At 45.4% G+C, this 21,004-nt stretch overlaps 1 protein-coding gene across 3 annotated transcripts; it reads right to left on the bottom strand.

Moving 5' to 3' along the window:
* Window positions 1–540: 540 nt before the first annotated feature.
* On the bottom strand, window positions 541–16,906 carry METTL13 (methyltransferase 13, eEF1A lysine and N-terminal methyltransferase). Of its 3 annotated transcripts, none has more exons than XM_059875461.1 (8): window positions 16,376–16,906; window positions 12,114–12,873; window positions 10,641–10,840; window positions 9,042–9,237; window positions 6,753–6,920; window positions 5,243–5,458; window positions 2,563–2,769; window positions 541–1,008 (listed from the first exon to the last, which is right to left on the bottom strand). In XM_059875461.1, exons 1-8 carry the CDS (start codon window positions 16,526–16,528, stop codon window positions 734–736), a joined length of 2,175 nt encoding a protein of 724 aa, XP_059731444.1. In that variant the 5' UTR covers window positions 16,529–16,906; the 3' UTR covers window positions 541–733. The 3 variants fall into 3 exon arrangements, with proteins under 3 accessions (XP_059731444.1, NP_001092555.1, XP_059731445.1); NM_001099085.2 differs by having other exon boundaries at window positions 2,638–2,769; window positions 16,376–16,813; XM_059875462.1 differs by having other exon boundaries at window positions 16,233–16,468.
* Between the last annotated feature and the right edge of the window lie 4,098 nt (window positions 16,907–21,004).

The raw sequence follows: 21,004 nt of genomic DNA, 5'->3' as shown, positions 1-21,004 counted from the left end.
ACTGTATGGCACAGGGAACTCTACTCCATGTTATGTGGCAGCCTAGAGGGGAGGCAAGTTTACAGGAGAATGGGTACCTGTATGTATATGGCTGAGTCCCTTTGCTGTCCACCTGAAACTATTACAGCATTGTTAACTGGCTATGCTCCAATGTAAAATAAAAAGTTTAATATAACATTGAAAAAAATAGAGGAGTGCGTTACCAGATTTTTAAAACATAGGAGCATGTCAGCAGTAGTTTCATCTCCAGGAAGACAAAGTAGATGTTCTCTTAAAGCTGTCTCATATCTATAGAGAGGCTACCCTATTTATAGTCTTTTGGCACAAAATGCTCTACTGTCTATCTCACTTGAGATGGTTCCTATAGGACCAAGAGAGGGAAAAAGCAAAGCAAACCAGTAATCACGTGTGATGTCTCCAGTCCTAAAGAGCTTGGGACACACTTGTTAAGGCATCACGCCTGCTGGAGCTCCAGCAGGAAACCTACTCAAGGACGCAGCACAGGAAGCAAAGGCAATCAACCCAAGCAGTACCAAAGAGGACAGCACAGCAAAGACTTTTTTATTCTCCCAGACCTTCAGGCAACCTCACGAGCAGGAGGGCACACGTAGATGAGTATGAAACTAAGAAAAATACGAGGCTTAATACACATTGTATTTCTTCTGGTCTCTGGCAGGCCAGCAGCCTGAAGTCAGTCTGGCAGGAAGCTGAGAGGACGGCCTGGTCCAGACACTCACACGATCTTCACAGTGTTGAGCATGTCGGACAGGACATACGTGTCATCCCAGCCCTTTCCGGGCTTCCTCAGGGTCTGCTCCAAGGCCCGGGCCATTTCCAGGAGCTCTGGTGTAGCGAGTTTGCACTCAGAGTGCAGCTGACAGAACAGGATCTCGTTGACTTCACCCTCGATTCGCCGGACGTACAGGAGGGGGAACACAGCCTTGAGCCCGGCCAGCACTGAGTCCTTTAGCCCCAGGTCTCGGCACACAAGATTGAGGATAAAGACACCTGCAGGGTGAGAAAGGAGAATGACCGTGGTTCAGGGAACACAGGAGACAAGGTTCTGCTCTGAGGAATACCACCATTCCTGATCCCGGGAGGCAGGTGGAGCAAGGGACACATCCATGGCAGCAGTGACTGTGCCGAGAACACACAGCATACGAAGGAAGAGAGTTAGGGGATGCGTGAACCATAAGGCTTCACGCTCATTTCTTGCTCTCTTGTGCTGCTAACAAATATGACCATTCTCTATGCCTCTGTTTCACAAAGGACAGTTTCAACTCTGTATGCAATCCAAATCAAAACACCTGGGAGGTGGTGAACATACGGATTAACAGCTCCAGCTTTTAAGTCATAAGGACCTGGGTTGGAGCCCTAAGTCTAATCGTGAGTCACTTTGACAAGTCTCTACTTCAGTTTCCTAATCTGAAAACAGGCGGCTCTAAAGATGAAAAAGCAGACTGCCCAGTCCAGGACATGTGGGGTTGCTAGCATCACATGCTAGCAAGGATGTGAACTGCTATTAATACAACTGCATTGTGACACTGTGTGATTGCATCTACAAACTGAATAAATGCATAATTTGTGATCCAACAATTACAACCCCACAGCTATGCCCAACAGACCTGCACACACACTTCACCAAAAGGCATCTACCAGAATGTTAATGGCATTTCAGTTCAATTCAGTTCAGTCGCTCAGTTGTGTCCGACTCTTTGCGACCCCATGAATCGCAGCACACCAGGCCTCCCTGTCCATCACCAACTGCCGGAGTTCACTCAGACTCACATCCATCGAGTCAGTGATGCCATCCAGCCATCTCATCCTCTGTCGTCCCCTTCTCCTCCTGCCCCCAATCCCACATCTATGCCCAACAGACCTGCAAACACACTTCACCAAAAGGCATCTACCAGAATGTTAATGGCAGTACTTCCTATTAAATCCTCAAAAAATAAAAAACCCCAATGCCAACAGCCAAAGGGATAAATTAATCGTGGTAGTCACCCAGCAATACACCAGAGCAATAAAAAGGAATGATGTCATCACAACACCATGAGTGAACCTCACAAACATCATGTTGAGTGGAATAAAAGCAAGAACATTCCATATGGACAAAACTAAGCTGTGCTGATAGAAGTGAGGGTGGTGGGCTTCCCTGGTGGCTCAGTGGATTATGAATCTGCCTGCCAATGCAAGGGACATGAGTTTGATCCCTGGTCCGTGAAGATCCCACACGCTGTGGAGCAACTAAGCCCATGCGTCACAACTATTGAGCCTGTGCTCTAGAGCCCGTGCTCTACAACATGAGAAGCCACCAGATTGAGAAGCCCATGCATCACAAAAAAGAGCAGCCCCCATTCTCTGCAACTAGAGAAAGCCCAAGCGCAGCAACAAAGACCCAGCGCAGCCAAAAACAGATAAATAAAATTATTAAAAAAGAAGTGCAGCTGGTGGTTATCCTTGAGAGGAGGACAAGTTACTGAAAGGAGCTAAGAGGACTTGTAGGGGTGCTGGTAAATGGGTATGTTCAATATGGGGAAACCAATCAAGCTACACACTTACGTGCATTTTTCATTAAAAAGAAAATCTTCCTAAAGGGCCCGTCCCTTCTCCCTCGCCACCTTCTGTTCTTCATACCTTCAGGAGTCAAGATGCTTTTGACCTTCTGCAGGAAAAGCTGGGCCACAAATGCTGGGGGTGGACAGCTCATTCCCAGGGTTGGGTCCTTACTGTCCACATCGAACATTATGACGTCGTAGTGAGGCCGTGCTGGGAAAGAGAAGCAGACAAGTCTCTGTTTTTTGCTGGATAAAATAATACCATTCACATTCCTCCACATTTCCTCTGCGATCTGTGGTTGGCATAGGTGGCTAAGTCAACAGGAATGACATGGAGGATGTGGCGCCTAAGGGCACCAAAGTCACTGTCCAAAGCAGTTACGTCATCAGGGCTCTGCTGGGAGTGCCCACGTCTAAGACAGCATCATCATCTCATCTGCCTCTACATTTTAAAGCCCCTCCACAGACACACATTTCTGGGGTCCACTCCAGCAGGATCATTACTCAGAGTCCATCTATACCAGTGATTTTCAACCCTGGCAGGACACTAGAGCCAAATGGGAAAATTCTAAGTACTCAGAGAACCTGGGCTCCACTCCTGAACAACGGAGTTAAAAACTCCTGGGGTGGAGAAGAACAGATGGGACAGGAAGTGAGAAGCCTCTGGTACTTTTCTTAAGCTCCTCAGGTGATTCGAAATAGAGAGATGAGAACCACTAATTTAGACAAAGCAGCTGCCTCTGCCTGTAAGGGCTGACCCAGCACATGGTATCTTTAACTTAACTCTGGAGAAAAATGTTCTCAAATTAAAGTCAGCAAATCTTTTCTAGTTACTTAAACAATTACTGGCTCTAAGGAATTTGTTCAATGGGTGAGAAAGAACTGATGATGAATCTGATCCACTCCTTAATAGAATGTTAGTTTTTTCAAGGGGTAGGCCTACAATATGAACAACTGGTTTTTAGCAAACTGAGACAGTGCTAATGATTATTCAATAATCAATATATATTTACTTAGGACTACAGCATGCCCATCACTGTTCATAGCACAGATTTAATTTTGGTTTTTCAAGAGCAGAACACGTTGGCTCATCAAAGTTCAAGGACAACCATGGCCCCCACCTGTGGCACTGAGTCCTCCAACAACCTGAAAGGTTGTTGTTAGAGACAAAGGCCAGGGCTGTTCAGATCCGGTTTAGAGGTCCTAACAACAGCAGCACATCCTGGACTGAGTACCTACCACATGCCTGGCACTCTTTTAAGTGCTTTCACATGTATTAGCTATCCTGGGTCTGGGCCCCCACCTTGGCATCAGCCACAGAAAGCAAAGCTGGGAAACTCTGATAGAGTTCAGCTCACTTTGCAATTAAGGCAGCATTTGTCTATCTTCTCTATACCTCAGAGAAGGCAGTGGCACCCTACTCCACCCTACTCTTGCCTGGAAATTCCCATGGATGGTGGAGCCTGGTAGGCTGCAGTCCACGGGGTCGCCAAGAGTTGGACACGACTGAGCGACCTCACTTTCACTTTTCACTTTCATGCATTGGAGAAGGAAATGGCAACCCACTCCAGTGTTCTTGCCTGGAGAATCCCAGGGACGGGGGAGCCTGGTGGGCTGCCGTCTCTGGGGTCGCATAGAGTTGGACACGACTGAAGGGACTTAGCAGCAGCAGCAGCACCAAAATACTTAACCCAGGCATCCCGTTTTGCCACACCCTTCCTAGAAAATGCTCTAACCCAGTGAGAACCAGAGCAACTATTACAGAAGAGCAGACTAGGAAGGGTAGGTGGCCTGGACTCCCCAGGTTCAGGCAGGACTGAACCAACCTAACTTCTCCTTAAGAGGCTCACACTCTGCAAAACATCAGTCACCAGGAGCCTATACATTAAGTTTCAGAAGCATCAGCAGAGCTTTTAGAACATATTAACATGCCTTTTGTCCAAGTCTGGGATACAAATTATTAGAGAAAAATGGAGCCTTAATCCCAGCAGCAGCAGGGCTATTAGAATTCCCATCAACACCTGCATCAGGGTTTAACCTCAGCACTGTTGACATTTCGATCAGATCATTCTTTATTATCAGCAGCCATCCTGTGCATTATAGGATGTTTAGGAGCATCCTTGGTGTCCACCCACTATTATGCCAGAAGCACCCCTACCTAATGGTAGGCTGTGCTTTTACAACCAAAAAATGCCTGCCGACATTGCCAAACACCCCTGGGTTATAACCACTCATCTACATGAATGATGTTTTACTCCATTTCTGGCTTCACCTTGAGCTGAAAGATTTACAGAACACATCTCCCAACACACCCCCCCAACATTTCTTCCCCTTTACCTCACTCAGCTCCAGACACTGACTGTCTTGGGATGATGAGGTGGTGGCAAGGTCACAGGGTCAGAAGAGATTCAGAAGAGGAGCCCGCTGATTTTTTTAGCACAATGAGGGCAGGAAACAGTCTGTTTTACTTGTTGCCACAGCCTAACCCCTAACAGCACTGAGATTATGATAGATACTCTATATTTACTGAATAAATATGTCAACAAATGAGGGAACAAATGAACAAGTGAAAGAATGGGATGATGCTCATATCTCTTAGAGATGAATTCTACAGGCCCTTGCAGACCTGACAACCTTGGATCAATCTTTCCTCAACACCCCTCCAAATTCTCCAACAGCAGTACCTTCTTCTTCTGCCAGGCGGGTTATAAAGTCCAGGCCATCTGCGATGTGGACCTTCATCCGGTCGCTCTGGGAAAAGCCAAACCACTGGGTAGCCACTTCCAACATAGAGGGGTCGATCTCCACAGCATGGATGCAGGACTTTGGGAAATGATCGTGGATAAAGAGAGGGAGGCTGCCCCCGCCCAGGCCTACTACCAACAGTGCCAGTGGGGTCTCTGTAATAAAGAATAAAAGCATTATGTTACCATCTGCTCACTGTAAAGTTCTGCACCAGCCTTAGAGAGGACAAAAGAGACAGTCGGATTGTTCGCTCTGGCCAGAAGATACAAGATTTAGAGACTTGGCCTCCCTTGTCTCTTTCTAGAAATTCAGGAGTCAATTTAATATATGTAAACTCAACCCTGGCCTCATGATCCTTCCTTTACTAGTTCCAGAAGAGCAATCATTATGTTATTATTATGGTTCCTTAAACATCGCAAAGCCCTCAGCTGACTTTACAGCAATAATCCCCACCATCAGCATCATTAAACCCCTCTACGAAACGGGAGGGACAATGGGCAACATCTTGTCCATGATCACAGGGCATGTAGATGTGATGCCCTCTGCCCAGCTTCCAACTCAAAGGCCACAGCTGCCTTTAATAAGACACATCCAACACGTGAAAGAAGTCCACCCAAGTTCCAGAAGTCACAGGAAAACAAAGGCCCAAATCCTACACTCAAGTTCAGAGAAATAGGGGATGAAAGAAGATATGAAACAAGAAAGAATCACCAAAAAGAGAGAAACCCTGAGGATTAAATGTAACAACTGAGAATCCAGTGACATACATCAGCACCAAGATAGACCACAAGTATAGGGTATTTCAACAGGACATACTCAGAGACTTCAAGGGAAAGACAGCTACAAGAGTGGACAGAAATAAATATTTTTGCTCCTGTGGTTAGATCCTAACCTATTATCAGCGATAAGGCTATGACTGTACTACCTACACTATGGATTTTTTTAAAAGCAGAAATTTAAGAAAGAATTACATCTGGCACTCAAAGAATACATCACTGAAAAGCCAGAAATTTTCCTAAAGTACACAGGTATTTCTCTGGAGATGTGATTTTTAAATGTTCCACCTGGTTACAGGGTATATGGATATGCAAAAATTCATCAAGCTGAACAACTTAAGATCCGTTCACTTTATAGATTTCACTGAAGACATTTCATACATTAATTTTTAAAACTGTAGTTAATTTTACACTAATTTTTAAATAAATGAATAGAAGAAAAAATTTAGATATCAGCACATATGTCTGTTTCAAGATTACAATTTGAATTTGTGGGAAAAGTTACTTGGATGTTCATAAATGATGCAGAAGACAGTTGGGAATAAGAAACACATGAATATATGCACATCTGTTGATCTGTAATCATGGTTCTTAAGCTGCAAGGCAGCCAACTCTGATGACATCTGTAATCTTACACATTTCCTACTGTGGAAGGCTGTGGCGACTTCCTCACCTAGAAGCAGCTCTGGGTTTTTCAGCAGCGCAAGGCCGGCGATCATGGCTTTGTGGTGTTCGCAGCACAGGTAACTCTTATCAATGGACTGCCCCTGAGCTGCAGGGAGGTCCTCTGGGGTATCAGCAGGCCGATGCTTCTTCCTGTCCTTTTTCCGTTTCTTCTGGGCTAGATCAGAGACAGAGACGAATGAGCTTGTGTGAGGTATGCCGCTCCTTGGAAAGTAAGGCACGCGAGCAGCAGTGTGCTGCAGCTGGCTGGCTGAGACTCGGGAACCAGTGGTGAAATATGCAGGCATTCTGTGAACAGGCTGACATGCTGGTAGCTTGAAATCTGTCCGTGGTGGCCATTTTTATGCACAGAAATTAGCGAACAGTACAATTCGTGGCTTTTTTTCCCCAAAGAGTTGGTGGTCCAACATTTAACACATGCCAGGGTGTCAGAAAAGGGAAGTGGCAAAGAAAACACCCAAAAACTGAGAACACTGGGATACTTGAGTGAGGGGAGCTAATACTTCTTTAGGGAACATAAAGCTGCTCACAGGAGAGGAGTTTATTCATGAGTTTTTTTAAGCAGAAAAGAACTTAAAGTTACTAATTACTGCCTCTGTGCCAATTATTGCACCAGGACTCTTACTCCTGTAGCTTTTATAACCCTCTTATTCCAATTCTCAGCAGATAGAAAATCTGGCAGTGCAGCTAGGATTTGAATATGGGACCGCCTGTCTCCAACACCTACCATCTTTCAACTGCATCGCACAGATGGTAATGCACACCACCCCAGTGGACAAGGACACTACAAATGTTCACAGAAGGGGGAAAATCCTACAAAAGGTCCCTTTACATTTCCTCTCCCTACTCTCTCAACTGAACCAGGACAGAGTGAACAGCTGGTTTTGCTGTTTTCCTAGGGACCAGCTGCACTCCACAGCAGCGCAGCGATGTGTGAGGGGCAGCCTGATTTAACATAACAATCAGAAAAGTTAAATCACTTTTTAACACATTCTCCTTCTTCTCACCAATACCCCCGTAGGAAAATCACTCCCATGAGAATTAAGTGACTAGGATCTTGACAACAATGGGGGGGAAAAAAACTTGAAACCCAAATTGGAGGGGAATATCTTCTTTGAAGCAATTTTACTCATTTTTTTGGTGAGATGAAGCTGAACCAACCTGCACCTCAAGTGACCCAACGACAGCTCAGGAACCCAGCAAACACAGGTGCACTTGACCAGGGGACACCCCTCAAGAGAAAACCGTCCTGCAGAGAGTCACCTGACCTTGAGCTCTGGGCAAACCCAGGACCTCATGAGGTTCTGAACTCTCTCTTTTCACTCTCCTTCCAGATGGCCTTGCCAACACGACAGCATGGTCATCAGGCAAAGGAAACTTCCAAGAATCAGAAAAGCCAATTTCAAATTCCAAGCCTGAGTCTCTGGGCCTCAAAAGGGAAGTTATACTGGAGAGGTGGAAGGGAGGAACGTTCACCTCTACTCTATACATCTGATTTGTGAGCTGATTACAATAAGCAAGTATTGCTTTTGAAGTACAAATATATACACCGGGGAAAACAGCAGGTGAAACAAACGATTGCTTTCCCCCTTAGGGGGTGTTTCTGAGCAGCACCTGGGAGATCACTTAAAAGGGATCCTAGAGAACATGGTCTGGATCTACCCTGTCCAAGCCTGTAACCCTGGCTACCTGTGTCTATTTACATTTAAATATAAGTTCATTGGAAATAAATAAGATTAAAGATGTAGCTCTTTAATAGTCATACCAGCCATGTTCCTAATGCTCAGCATCCACACTGGACAGCTCACTGGGTATTAAATATTTCCTTCACTGCAGAAAGTTCTACTGGACAGCACTGGACTAGGTGACGTCCAGGGCACCCACCAACTCTACAATCCTCTAAACCAGGTGCTAGGAGGTGGCTGTAAGGAGGAGAGCAGGCCTACTGAATTAATATACAGACGCATATTGAGCAACTTATAAAATAGGTGGTCTCTGAACTCCAGGCATTAAGGCGATGATCACATTTATTTGGTAAACTACCACACCCCACTCCTTATCATTTTAGAACTAGGCTTTGCTCAAGAGGAGAATATCGACCCCTTTCTGTTCATCACCACTCACACTCTAACAGCCCAGAAGATAAGAGGATGACCCACGGAGCCATGTGCCTCTGGTCTGTCCTACAACTCCGCCAAGCTCACAAGTCTTTCTGGCCACCCCACGTTGTCCATATCGCATCCTCAGGGACACCGCCACCACGTCCACGACGCCTCACCTCTGTGAGACACATCCTGCAGCAGCCTGGCTTCTGACTGCACCACGTTCCTGTTGCTGAGGAAGATGAGCCGCCGGAAGTAGCGCTTGTCATCTCCCTGCACGTCCTCGATGACGTAGTCGCCGCTCAAGGGGCTGCAGGCTTGGTGCTGAACGATCCGGACCCCAATGTCCCCACCCACAGACAGGAAGGGCACCTGAAGGAACAGCAGAGCTGTCGTCGAAAGGCCAGCTCCATTGAGAAAGATGAGAAAGTCTAATCCCTTGCCTTTGTGTCTCTGTGAGGAATCCCCACACCGAGGTCCTGTGTAGCAATGACTCCAAAGATTCGCCACTCCGTCAAAGTACTTTTCTGGGGCATTTGACTAGATCTCAAAAAGCTTAATCCATCTTTTTGAAAACCAACTGAATAAAGATTCCCCAAACCATTAGTGAAATGCAGTTGGTTCTCCACAAGAAAAACAGGAGTTTCTCAGGAGTAATTTCTAAAAGGACTTTAAACAGTCCAAGACAATGAAAGTGAGAAGCAACCCTGAAGAAGGACCAGAACCATGAGAGAAGGAATGTGAGCTGGGATAAAGGTGCCAAAATCCACGGGCAAAGCAACCTTTCCAAATCTGGAGAAATTTCTCCCTTCCCCCAGTGATTCTCATCTTTTTCCTGCATTTTACTAAACAGGAAAAAAAGAAAATGAGGAAAAAAATACATTCCCCCCTAAACTTTTCCATACCTTTCCCAATCTTCATACTTAATTCTTTTTAAAGACTTACAGGAATATTTAATCATCATGAGGGACTCCAAACTTTGAGAGAAAATTCACAAAAGAACCTTCCCACAAGCTCTGGGTCTCTCTAATGACACTAACCCCAGTCTTCAGAAAGCATCACAGACTTACTAATCTGTAAGCACAAAGTCAGCCTTGTGGGCAGAACCACAGTCTGAGAACCCAGGAGACTGGCTTCTCTTCTTTCCAGGTCTGTTACTACAGCACCAAGACTCCAGGTAGGTTGTCTTTCCCATCTATCAAGAAGGACAAACTTTTTCTATAAAGTCCTTGCAGTAAAGTCAATCACCCTGTCTTATGACCAGGATAGCACAAGACAGACAGTGTCAACTGATAATACCATATCACCATTTTGGCAAAAACCTTCAGTTCCCTTCCTAGAGAAACATCAAACCCACGGAGTTAATATTCTGAAAATTAAGGTGAGCTCTTTTGGCCCTTTCCCATTCTACCTCACACAATGACGGTTCTAAGGAGGAAAATGGCCAAGGAAATCCTGTGCAAAGTGCATTAGGAGAAGAACTGTCTGAGTAATCAACAGTGTGAGGAGCTGGAGGTAGAGACTTCCTTCATGCTGTCCGAGAGGCCCTGCAGACAGATGCTACTATGGGTCTCAATAAAGGCAATCACTCACCTTCCACTCACTGCCTGGGACATAATTTCTACCCACTTAGCTCTTAGCTGCCGATATGCCCTCTGGGAACAGTCTAGGGTCACAGACTCTAGTCCTAGCTTCTTCCAAGACAACCTCTGCCTTCCTGACTCTTAATACGACTTCTCCAGAGACCCTGAAAGCTGCTCCCCAAGCCTTCTTACCTGCAGCTGGGCGGGCATCCCGGCCGGGGCCAGCTCCATGACTCTGGCTGACAGCTCGGCCTGGATGCTGTCCATGCCTTCATACTGCTGACCTCGGTGAAGAGCCACTGTGATCAGCCTCCTGAAGCCTGCACTGGCTGCCAGCTGCTTCCGGCCCTCCTCCATGCCAAACAGCCACTCTGTCTCCCGACCCTGGGGGACTGGAAAGAGGCATTTCTTGACAGGGAGTCCTGGGTTCAAGCCCACAATCAACATGCCCCACGTGGCAGAGAGCCAGGCCATCCCTTCCAACTGTGACCTACTGAGGGGCTATCAATTCCCTAGTGCACAAGGCCCACTGCCAGCAGACCTATGGCAGGACCCATGGGAAAAAAGTGTGGGTGTGTAAGCGGAGGGAGGCAAGTACCAAGTGTAAGAAAAATAGTAATAATGCTAACATTTCTTACATGCCAGGCATGATTCCAAACAGTTTACAAACAGAAACTAATCAAATCTTCACAAAAGCCCAAGATGCAGGAAGCATTATTACTATTTCCATTTTATAAACGAGAAAATTAAGACGCAGAAGTTACTGTATTTGCCCAAGTTCACGCAGCTAGTAACTGGCTAAGCTAGGACTCAAACCCAGGCAGTCCAGCCCCAGAATCCATGCTCACATCCACTACACTATTTGTTCCCACAGGTGGACAGTCAGGATAAGGGAATACTTGGAAAAATGGATTCCATGTTGGGAAACCAATTACCAGCATGATGTATCAACACTTCACATTTGTCTAGAATATTCTACTTTTGAAAGCATTTCCTCTTACTATCTCTGTTGATCATTACTAAAGTGAACCTGGTATCATTTACCCCTTTCAATAAAAACACTAACATTTGTAAAACCTATCACGTGCCAGGCACTATTCTAAGACCTTTTATGCTTTTCACAACTACAGAAGACAGTTATGACCTCACTTTATAGAGGAGAAAACTGAGGCACAGAAAGAACACTAACTCATCCAGTAGCATCCCAAAGGGACTGAGCCAGGAATGGAAACCAGCCTGGTCCCAGAGCTGCCTTTTTCAGCAGCTACTCTGTCCTATTTGCAAAAACTCAGCAGAGAAACACAGAGACTTCTCCAGGTCATGCTGCTCACAGGCTACAAGGTTCCTTGCTTCTATTACTCTGTTACAAAGTAACATCTCTACAACAGCTTGACCTGCCTAAATTTATCTGTATTACTTCTCCCTACTCCAGGCCAACCCCATTCTCACACTTCATCAGGCCTTTGCCATGGAAGATGGGAAGACATAAACCTCAGATTCAAGCAGGCAGCTCCCCCTTCCTTATGCCGTGGCCAGTCTAACCTCTCAAAGTACAACCCCCTTGCAAGATCAAGCCAGCCAAGGCATACCCATCCACCAAATCCCCAGATCCAGCCCCGGTAAGCCAGCCCCCTTCAGGAAAGAGAGGGAGCAATCCCAACTCACTGATGAAAATGGCAAAATGATTGTCCCGCGATGGTTTCACAGTGGGGCTGTCCACCACGTGGAGGGTGTAGCGTGGCTCCCCCGTGTCCCCATTGCACAAGTCCAGGGACACACTCCCCAGCCCGGCCTTGCGGTACAGCTGGCTGCACAGCCAGGCATATTGCTGCCGCTCCCGCACCGCCTCGGCCAGCTGCTCAGCACTCTCCAGCCGCACAGGCTTGCCCTGCTCCTGAGCACACAGCTCAAAGATCTGAAGGGCAGAGCCAGTGACCGGCCTGAACTTGGTCATGATGAAGGCAAAGACAGGCAGGGAGAACCGAGGCTCTGCTTCCAACAGCTGGTCCTGGCTGCTGGCCACCTGGTGCACCCTCACCATCCACCCCTCCCGAGAGAAGTGACCCACTGCTTTCTTCAGGACGTGAGCCTGAGCCAGGGAGATGCAGAGGTAGCGACCGCCCACCTGCAGGACACGGCCAACCTCAGCCAGCATCCTGTCCACCTGCTGCAGGGTCTTCTCCTCCTCATCTGTCAGGACAGCGTCCAGGGTGCCCTTGTCCAACACCACCTGGAACGAGGCGTCGGGGAACTCCATCTGTGTCATGTCCATCTTCAAGAAGCTCATCCTGGGCCGTCGGCTGGCATTGCGCTCCTTCATTTGCTTGATGACGACCTCGCTAATGTCAATATTCACTATATCCTGATAGCCCACATCATACAGCTGCTCACTTAGCTCTGAGTTACCACACCCAACCACTAGCACCTAGGGAGAAAAAAAAAACAAAAAAAAAACAAGATGGAGGTGATCAAGGCAAAGGAATGAGAACACCATTACAGAGTTGATTCTAGGCTCTATCGGAATTCACTAGTAACAAATCAGATTTAGCCATAACAATGCAAGTTACACAGAAGCCGACTAACCAGGGTTGTTCTTTTCTCTGAATCAAACATTTACTACTCAAGAATTGATAGAAAGTCACAGAATCCAAATCCAAAGTCACTGAAATCTCCTATTTGTTTTACAGTTGAAAATGTAACTTACAAAACAGAAAGAGACTCACAGACTTAGAGAAGGTACTTATGGTTGCAAAGAGGAAGGATAGGGGTAAGGAATAATTTGAGAGTTTGCAATGAACATGTATACACTGCTATATTTAAAATGGATAACCAACAAGAAACTACTGTATAGCACATGGAACTCTTCTCAATGTTGTGTGGCAGCCTGGATGACAGGGGAGTTTGGAAAATGGATAATGTATATGTATGGCTGAGTCCTCTTTGCTATTTACCTGAAACTACTGCAAAACTGTTACTCGCCTAGGTGGCAAGAATACACAGAAGAACTATACAAAAAAGATCTTCATGACTCAGATAACTACGATAGTGTGATCACTCACCTAGAGCCAGACATCCTGGAATGTGAAGTCAAGTAGGCCTTAGGAAGCATCACTATGAACAAAGCTAGTGGAGGTGATGGAATTTCAGCTGAGCTATTTCAAATCCTAAAGGATGATGCTGTGAAAGTGCTGCACTCAATATGCCAGCAAATTTGGAAAACTAAGTAGTGGCCACAGGACTGGAAAAAGTCAGTTTTCATTCCAATCCCAAAGAAGGGCAATGCCAAAGAATGTTCAGACTACCACACAATTGCACTCATCTCACACGCTAGTAAAGTAATGCTCAAAATCCTCCAAGCCCAGCTTCAACAGCACATGAACCGTGAACTTCCAGATGATCAAGCTGGATTTAGAAAAAACAGAGGAACCAGAGATCAAATTCCCAATATCCATTGGATCATAGAAAAAATCAAGAGCATTCCAGAAAACATCTACTTGGGTCTTACTGACTACACCAAAGCCTTTGACAGTGTAAATCACAACAAACTATGGAAAATTCTTTAAGAGATTGGAATACTAGATCATCTTACCTACCTCGTGAGAAATCTGTATGCAGGTCAAGAAGCAACAGTTAGAACCAACATGGAACAACAGACTGGTTCCAAATTGGGAAAGGAGTATGTCAAAGCTGTATATTATCACCCTGCTTATTTAACTTCTATGCAGAGTACATCATGAGAAATGCCGGGCTGAATGAAGTACAAGCTGGAATCAAGATTGCCAAGAGAAATATCAATAACCTCAGATATGCAGATAACACCACCCTTATGGCAGAAAGTGAAGAGGAACTGAAGAGCCTCTTGATAAAAGTGAAAGAAGAGAGTGAAAAAGTTTGCTTAAAACTCAACATTCAGAAAACCAAGATCATGGCATCCAGTCCAATCACTTCATGGTAAATAGATGGGGAAACAATGGAGAGAGTGACAGACTTTATTTTGGGCTCCAAAATCACTGCAGATGATGACCGCAGCCATGAAATTAAAAGACGCTTGCTCCTTGGAAAAAAAGCTATGACCAACCTAGACAGCACATTAAAAAGCAGAGACATTACTTTACCAACAAAGGTCTGTCTAGTCAAAGCTATAGAGAAGGCCACGGCACCCCACTCCAGTACTCTTGCCTGGAAAATCCCATGGATGGAGGAGCCTGGTGGGCTGCAGTCCATGGGGTTGCTAAGAGTCAGACACAACTGAGCGACTTCACTTTCACTTTTCAATTTCACACATTGGAGAAGGAAATGGCAGCCCACTCCAGTGTTCTTGCCTGGAGAATCCCAGGGACTGGGGGGAGCCTGGTGGGCTGCCGTGTCTGTGGGGTCGCTAAGAGTCGGACACGACTGAAGCGACTTAGCAGCAGCAGCAGTCAAAGCTATGGTTTTTCCAGTTAATCATGTATGGATGTGATAGTTGGACTATAAAGAAAGCTGAGCACCAAAGAATTGATGCTTTTGAACTGTGGTGTTGGAGAAGACTCTTGAGAGTCCCTTGGACTGCAAGGAGATCAAACCAGTCAATCCTAAAGGAAATCAAGTCCCGAATATTCATTGGAAGGATTGATGCTGAAGCTGAAACTCCAATACTTTGGCCACCTGATGTGAAGAAATGACTCATTGGAAGTGAAGAAATGACTCATTGGAAAAGACCCTGATGCTGGGAAACATTGAAGGCAGGAGAAGGGGACAACAGAGGATGAAATGGTTGGATGGCATCACCGACTTGATGAACATGAATTTGAACAAGCTCTGAGAGTTGGTGATGAACAGGGAAGCCTGGCATGCTGCAGTCCTAGGGGTTGCAAAAAGTTGGATACAACTGAGTGACTGAACTGAATTGAACTGAACCCCAATACAAAAAGTTAAAAAAAAAAAAAACTGGGTCTGGCATAATCCTATTCCACTCATGCCTTGGGTTCCAGCTCATGATATTCTGCTATTTCCTGAAGCGAAACTTAAAACACAAATTGTTGCCTCCGTCTCTACTGAACAATCTCCCATTGATCCTTCAAAATTCTGCCCCATCTCTGGAAAAGCATGGTACTGTGACAATTGCATAAGCGTTTAAGCTAGGTAGGCCTAAGTCTAAATCCCCACATGAGCATTTACTACATTTATGATCTTGGGCAAGAAACTGCCTCTCAGAGCCTCAGTTTCTGCATCTGTAGAATTCTTGTACTATCCACTCACATTGAAATGTATTCTGAGAACTCAATGACTGCACACACACACACACACACACACACACACGCAGCCCCCAGCATAAAGTCTGGCTCTTAAGACTTTCTTCCTTGAATGTTCGTTTTCTACCCTCTTCCTTCCCTACTTCCAGTACAACCCCATTTCTGTCCAACCTATTACTGTACTTATCACTTCTGGAATGTGCCCAGGGTTTATATATCAACGCACTTGCCGCTAAAGGGATGAGCACAGCGCCTTAAAGTGTGGGCTCACAACAACTGTTTGATAACAGATTAATTTATCAGTAAAGCCACGGATTCTACCAGTTCTCACAAGAACTATTTGGTAACAGATTAATTTATCAGTAAAGCCACGGATTCTACCAGTTCCCCGGGCATTCACAGTGACAGAAAAGCACACTTTCTTCACTAGGAGGAGCTTCCTAGGTTCCACTACTTAGTAAGTCATTCTTCCTGTGAGGTTACTAATTCAAGAATGATCTGGGGGTGGAAGCTGTTATCTGAAAACCGTAGAAGGATATTTTGTAATTACCTTTTAGCCGGAATGTTGCATGAACTCCTGAAAATACCGGCCCAGTTAGGGCCCCCACGCCGGTCACGGTCTACCAAATGCAGGATTTCTGTTTTCAGTTCCTACTTTCCAGAGTACACACCGGGCTGCCAGGCCGCGCTTACCTTTTCCCTGGGCTTGATGTATTTGTGCAGCACCCCGCACAGTTCCAGGTAGGTTCCATACCACTCGAAAGCTTTCTTTCCTCGCTGCTGGAAGAACTTCTCCCAATAGTCAACGGAGCCAAACTCCTTCGAGCTTTTAGGTAAGAGATTCATATTCCCACTACCCGAGCTGCGTCTTCAAGATTCCTGCTCCCTGTGTGGTACCATCAGAGGGGCTTTCCCACACGTTGGCTCTGGGACACCGCTGAGGGAATTCTTTCCACGGACAAACAGCCTCATTTATTTGTTTCCAACTCCAAATCCAAAGCGATGATCCTTACACGCTCACCGCACCCGCGAGACACTGACCCTAAGAAACGTTCATCCCTTGATCCACGCCCAGTGCCCCGACCCACGTGGGGAGCCCCTCACACTTTTTCAGAGTTCGGTTTCAGAACCGGCTATCATATCCGGGTACGAGGCTTCGCGATTGGTCGGTTGCCCAGACCATCCAAGCAGCTCATTGGTCAGTGATTTTCGTTCCTGACACCTAAGTGGCTACAACGACCTCGCCTCACACCCGCGACTCCGTCGCTGGCTCCTCGCGTTTATTTACGTGAGCCGGAACGGGGCGGGGCCGCGGGCCGGAGGCGGGGCGGAAGCCGGGCTGTCCCACTGAGCTCGCCACGGGGGCAGCCTTCTCAGCTCTGGGCGCTCCAGCCTTGGGAGAGACCTCCGCCCAAGCTCGGTGCTCCTGACCTCGGTGTTTCGTCTCTGAATTCTCTTTCTAATCAACAGCCATCCAAGGGCTGAGCGCCGCTGTCAGGTTCACACTGGAGGAGGAGACCTCCGAAAGGAAAAACCTGTAGATTAGAAGGAAGGGGCCTGTGCCGATTCACCAGGTCTATTTCCCAAGAATTTGCATTTCTAACCAGTTCCCTGGTGTTACCAATGATGTGATACCCAGGGACCACACTTTGAGAACTGCTGTTAAGAGATAAGGTAAAATGGATGTTTCCAACTCCACAATTTTAAGAGACTATCTAAAAGCCCTCTACGAGAACCTGAAAAAACATGTATTTTCATGTACCACTTGCTGAGTGCACATTATTTCCTCTCTACTTAAGGTGAACTGGAAGGAGGCTTGTCTTAGGTAAGCCTCAGAGGCTTCAGCTACGGCAGCATGCAGGGTTCTTAAGGGGTGTGACATCTGTTCTTTCAAAGAGCGCTTATTGAGAGCAGAGGACACTGTGCTTGAATTGTTCCCCAATACCAAAGTGACAAAACAACATAGCCTCTGCCTTCTCCCCTCAAGTATTGATTCAACATTTTAAGGGTGTAAATATGCGTCCATCACTGTGGTGAAAGCTAAGGATGCAGTAGTAAGGAAGACAACAGTATGGAAGAACACATCAAACAGTTATAAAAAAGAATCTGTAATGAGGATCTGAGAATAAGTGCTGTGAAGGAGAAGTATAAGCGTCCACGAAAGTAGATCTCTTTCGAAATGTCTTAATTTAGGGGGTGACTAGAGAAGGCTTTCCTAAGGAAGAGACAAAAAGATTTTAAAAGATTTTGTAATCTTGCTGCTGCTAAGTCACTTCAGTCATGTCCGACTCTGTGCAACCCCATAGACGGCAGCCCACCAGGCTCCCCCTTCCCTGGGATTCTCCAGGCAGGAACACTGGAGTGGGTTGCCATTTCCTTCTCCAATGCATGAAAGTGGAAAGTGAAAGTGAAGTCGCTCTGTCCTGCCCTACTCTTAGGCTGCATGGACTGCAGCCTACCAGGTTCCTCCGTCCATGGGATTTTCCAGGCAAGAGTACTGGAGTAGGGTGCCATTGCCTTCTCCTTTTGTAATCTTACTGCTTTGGTAAATATTGCACACCTAAACTTGTTCCTGTAGTATCAGGATGACATAGGAAAGAACCAAGAAGTATTCTCAACCTCTGGAAGTCTTTTCAGGAAACTTTAGCTGCTGCTTTTCCCTCTGTCTCTATTGTCATTTCTTATAAGGAAATGATACTGGAAATGGTCATAAGTGATTTCGATCACAGCCCAAGCTCCAGCCCCTTATTTAATGCCCTAAAAATACAATTAATTTTTGCACTGTGTCTAAGACCAAGAGGGGAAGTAACTCACCTGTCACCATCTGTGTGCTTGCTCCCTTCTTTAAGCTTAGGAAAGCAGTAACAACCAAAGCACTTTAAACTAAAAAACATGTAGGGAAGTTTCCTAAAAGTGTTTGAATGACTAATGCAGAAATACTTTAGATGTAACACTAGACTCTCTTTTTAAAATACCCGTAAGTAAAACATTTCTTTCAAGTTTTGCCAATGAAATGTAATTAGTCCGTGTGTTGTCATTAGTATCGTTAATTTAAGCCAATTAGATATTAAAATATTTTGTTTTATTAGGATCCTCTGAGTGGTTACCAGTATGTATGATTTTTTTTAATTGAAGTATAGATGTACAACATTATATGTTACATGTATAAAATACAGTGATTCACAACTTTTTAAAGTTATATTCCATTTATCAGTTCAGTTCAGTCGCTCAGTCGTGTCCGACTGTTTGCGACCCCATGAATCGCAGCACGCCAGGCCTCCCTGTCCATCACCAACTCCCGGAGTTCACTCAGACTCACGTCCATCAAGTCAGTGATGCCATCCAGCCATCTCATTCTCTGTCATCCCCTTCTCCTCCTGCCCCCAATACCTCCCAGCATCAGAGTCTTTTCCAATGAGTCAACTCTTCGCATGAGGTGGTCAAAGTACTGGAGTTTCAGCTTAAGCATCATTCCTTCCAAAGAAATCCCAGGGCTGATCTCCTTCAGATGGACTGGTTGGATCTCCTTGCAGTCCAAGGGACTCTCAAGAGTCTTCTCCAACACCACAGTTCAAAAGCATCAATTCTTCGGTGCTCAGCCTTCTTCACAGTCCAACTCTCACATCCATACATGACCACAGGAAAAACCATAGCCTTGACTAGATGGACCTTTGTTGGCAAAGTAATGTCTCTGCTTTTGAATATGCTATCTAGGTTGGTCATAACTTTCCTTCCAAGGAGTAAGCGTCTTTTAATTTCATGGCTGCAGTCACCATCTGCACTGATTTTGGAGCCCAAAAAAATAAAGTCTGATAGTTTCCACTGTTTCCCCATCTATTTCCCATGAAGTGATGGGACCGGATGCCATGATCTTCGTTTTCTGAATGTTGAGCTTTAAGCAAACTTTTTCACTCTCCTCTTTCACTTTCATCAAGAGGCTTTTGAGTTCCTCTTCACTTTCTGCCATAAGGGTGGTGTCATCTGCATATTTGAGGTTATTGATATTTCTCCTGGCAATCTTGATTCCAGCTTGTGCTTCTTCCAGTCCAGCGTTTCTCGTGATGTACTCTGCATATAAGTTAAATAAGCAGGGTGACAATATACAGCCTTGATGTACTCCTTTTCCTATTTGGAACCAGTCTGTTGTTCCATGTCCAGTTCTAACTGTTGCTTCCTGACCTGCATACAGATTGGCTATATTGTACAATATATCCTTGTAGCTTATTTACTTAGTTAGTTTTTAATTTGGGCTGCACTGAATATTCATTGATATCCACGGGCTCTCTCTAGTTGCAGGGAGTGGGGGCTACGCTCTAGCTGTGATGCACGAGTTTCTTTTTTTGGTGGCTTCTCTTGTTGCAGAGCATGGGCTCTAAGGCCTGTGCGCTTCGGTAGTTGCAGCTTGTAGGCTCTAGGGCACAAGCTCCATAGTCATGGTGCACAGACTTAGTTCCCCTTGGCATGTGGCCTCATCCCAGAGCAGGAACTGAACCTGTGTCCCCGGCATTAGCAGGAAGATTCTTAAGCATTGGACTACCAGGCAAATCCGTGGTACCTTATTTTATACCCAGTAGTTTGTACCTTTTAATCCTGTACTGCTATTTTGCCCCTCTCTCCTCCCTCTTCCCACTGGTAACCACTAGTTCTCTACATCTCTGAATCTACTTTTTTATTGTAGCTTTAGTTTGCTGTACCTTTTAGATTTCACATATAAGTTATACCATATAGCATTTGTCTTTCACTGATTTATTTCAGTTGCATAATGCCCTCCAAGTCCATCTACATTGCTTCAAATGGCAATATTTCACTGCCATTTTTTATGACTGAGTAGTATTCCATCCACTGGGTGTGTGTGTATACTACATCTTCTTTATCCACTCATCTGTTAATAGATACTTAGGTTGCTTCCATATCTTGGCAATTGTAAATAATGTTGCTATGAACATTGGGGTACATGTATCTTTTCAAACCAGTATGATTTAAAATGTTAACTGAGCTTAGATAGAGACATTCAATATTGTGAGTTTTTTTCCCTAAAAATATAAATCCAGACCTCTGAATGTGTAATTTGCAGTTAGTCTTACTTAATTGAAACAGAAGGATTTTTGTAATAACATTCAATTAATTGATTGTTGCAAAATGAGGAATAGATAATTAAAATCACTTCTGACAACTTAGGGGGCAGAGGATGGGCAAGAGTTTGTGTTAGGCAGAATAATGTCCCTCCAAAGATGTTCATGTTCTAATTCCCCAAATGTGAATATGGTAGGTTACATGGCAAAGGGTAAGATAATCAGCTTACATTAAAATAGAGAGATTAGT

This window comes from Bos taurus, chromosome 16 (assembly GCF_002263795.3).
Source record: "Bos taurus isolate L1 Dominette 01449 registration number 42190680 breed Hereford chromosome 16, ARS-UCD2.0, whole genome shotgun sequence".
Lineage (NCBI taxonomy): Eukaryota > Metazoa > Chordata > Mammalia > Artiodactyla > Bovidae > Bos > Bos taurus.
The sequence above is the reverse complement of the archived record's forward strand: the minus strand, read 5'-3'. Positions and strand labels throughout refer to the sequence as shown.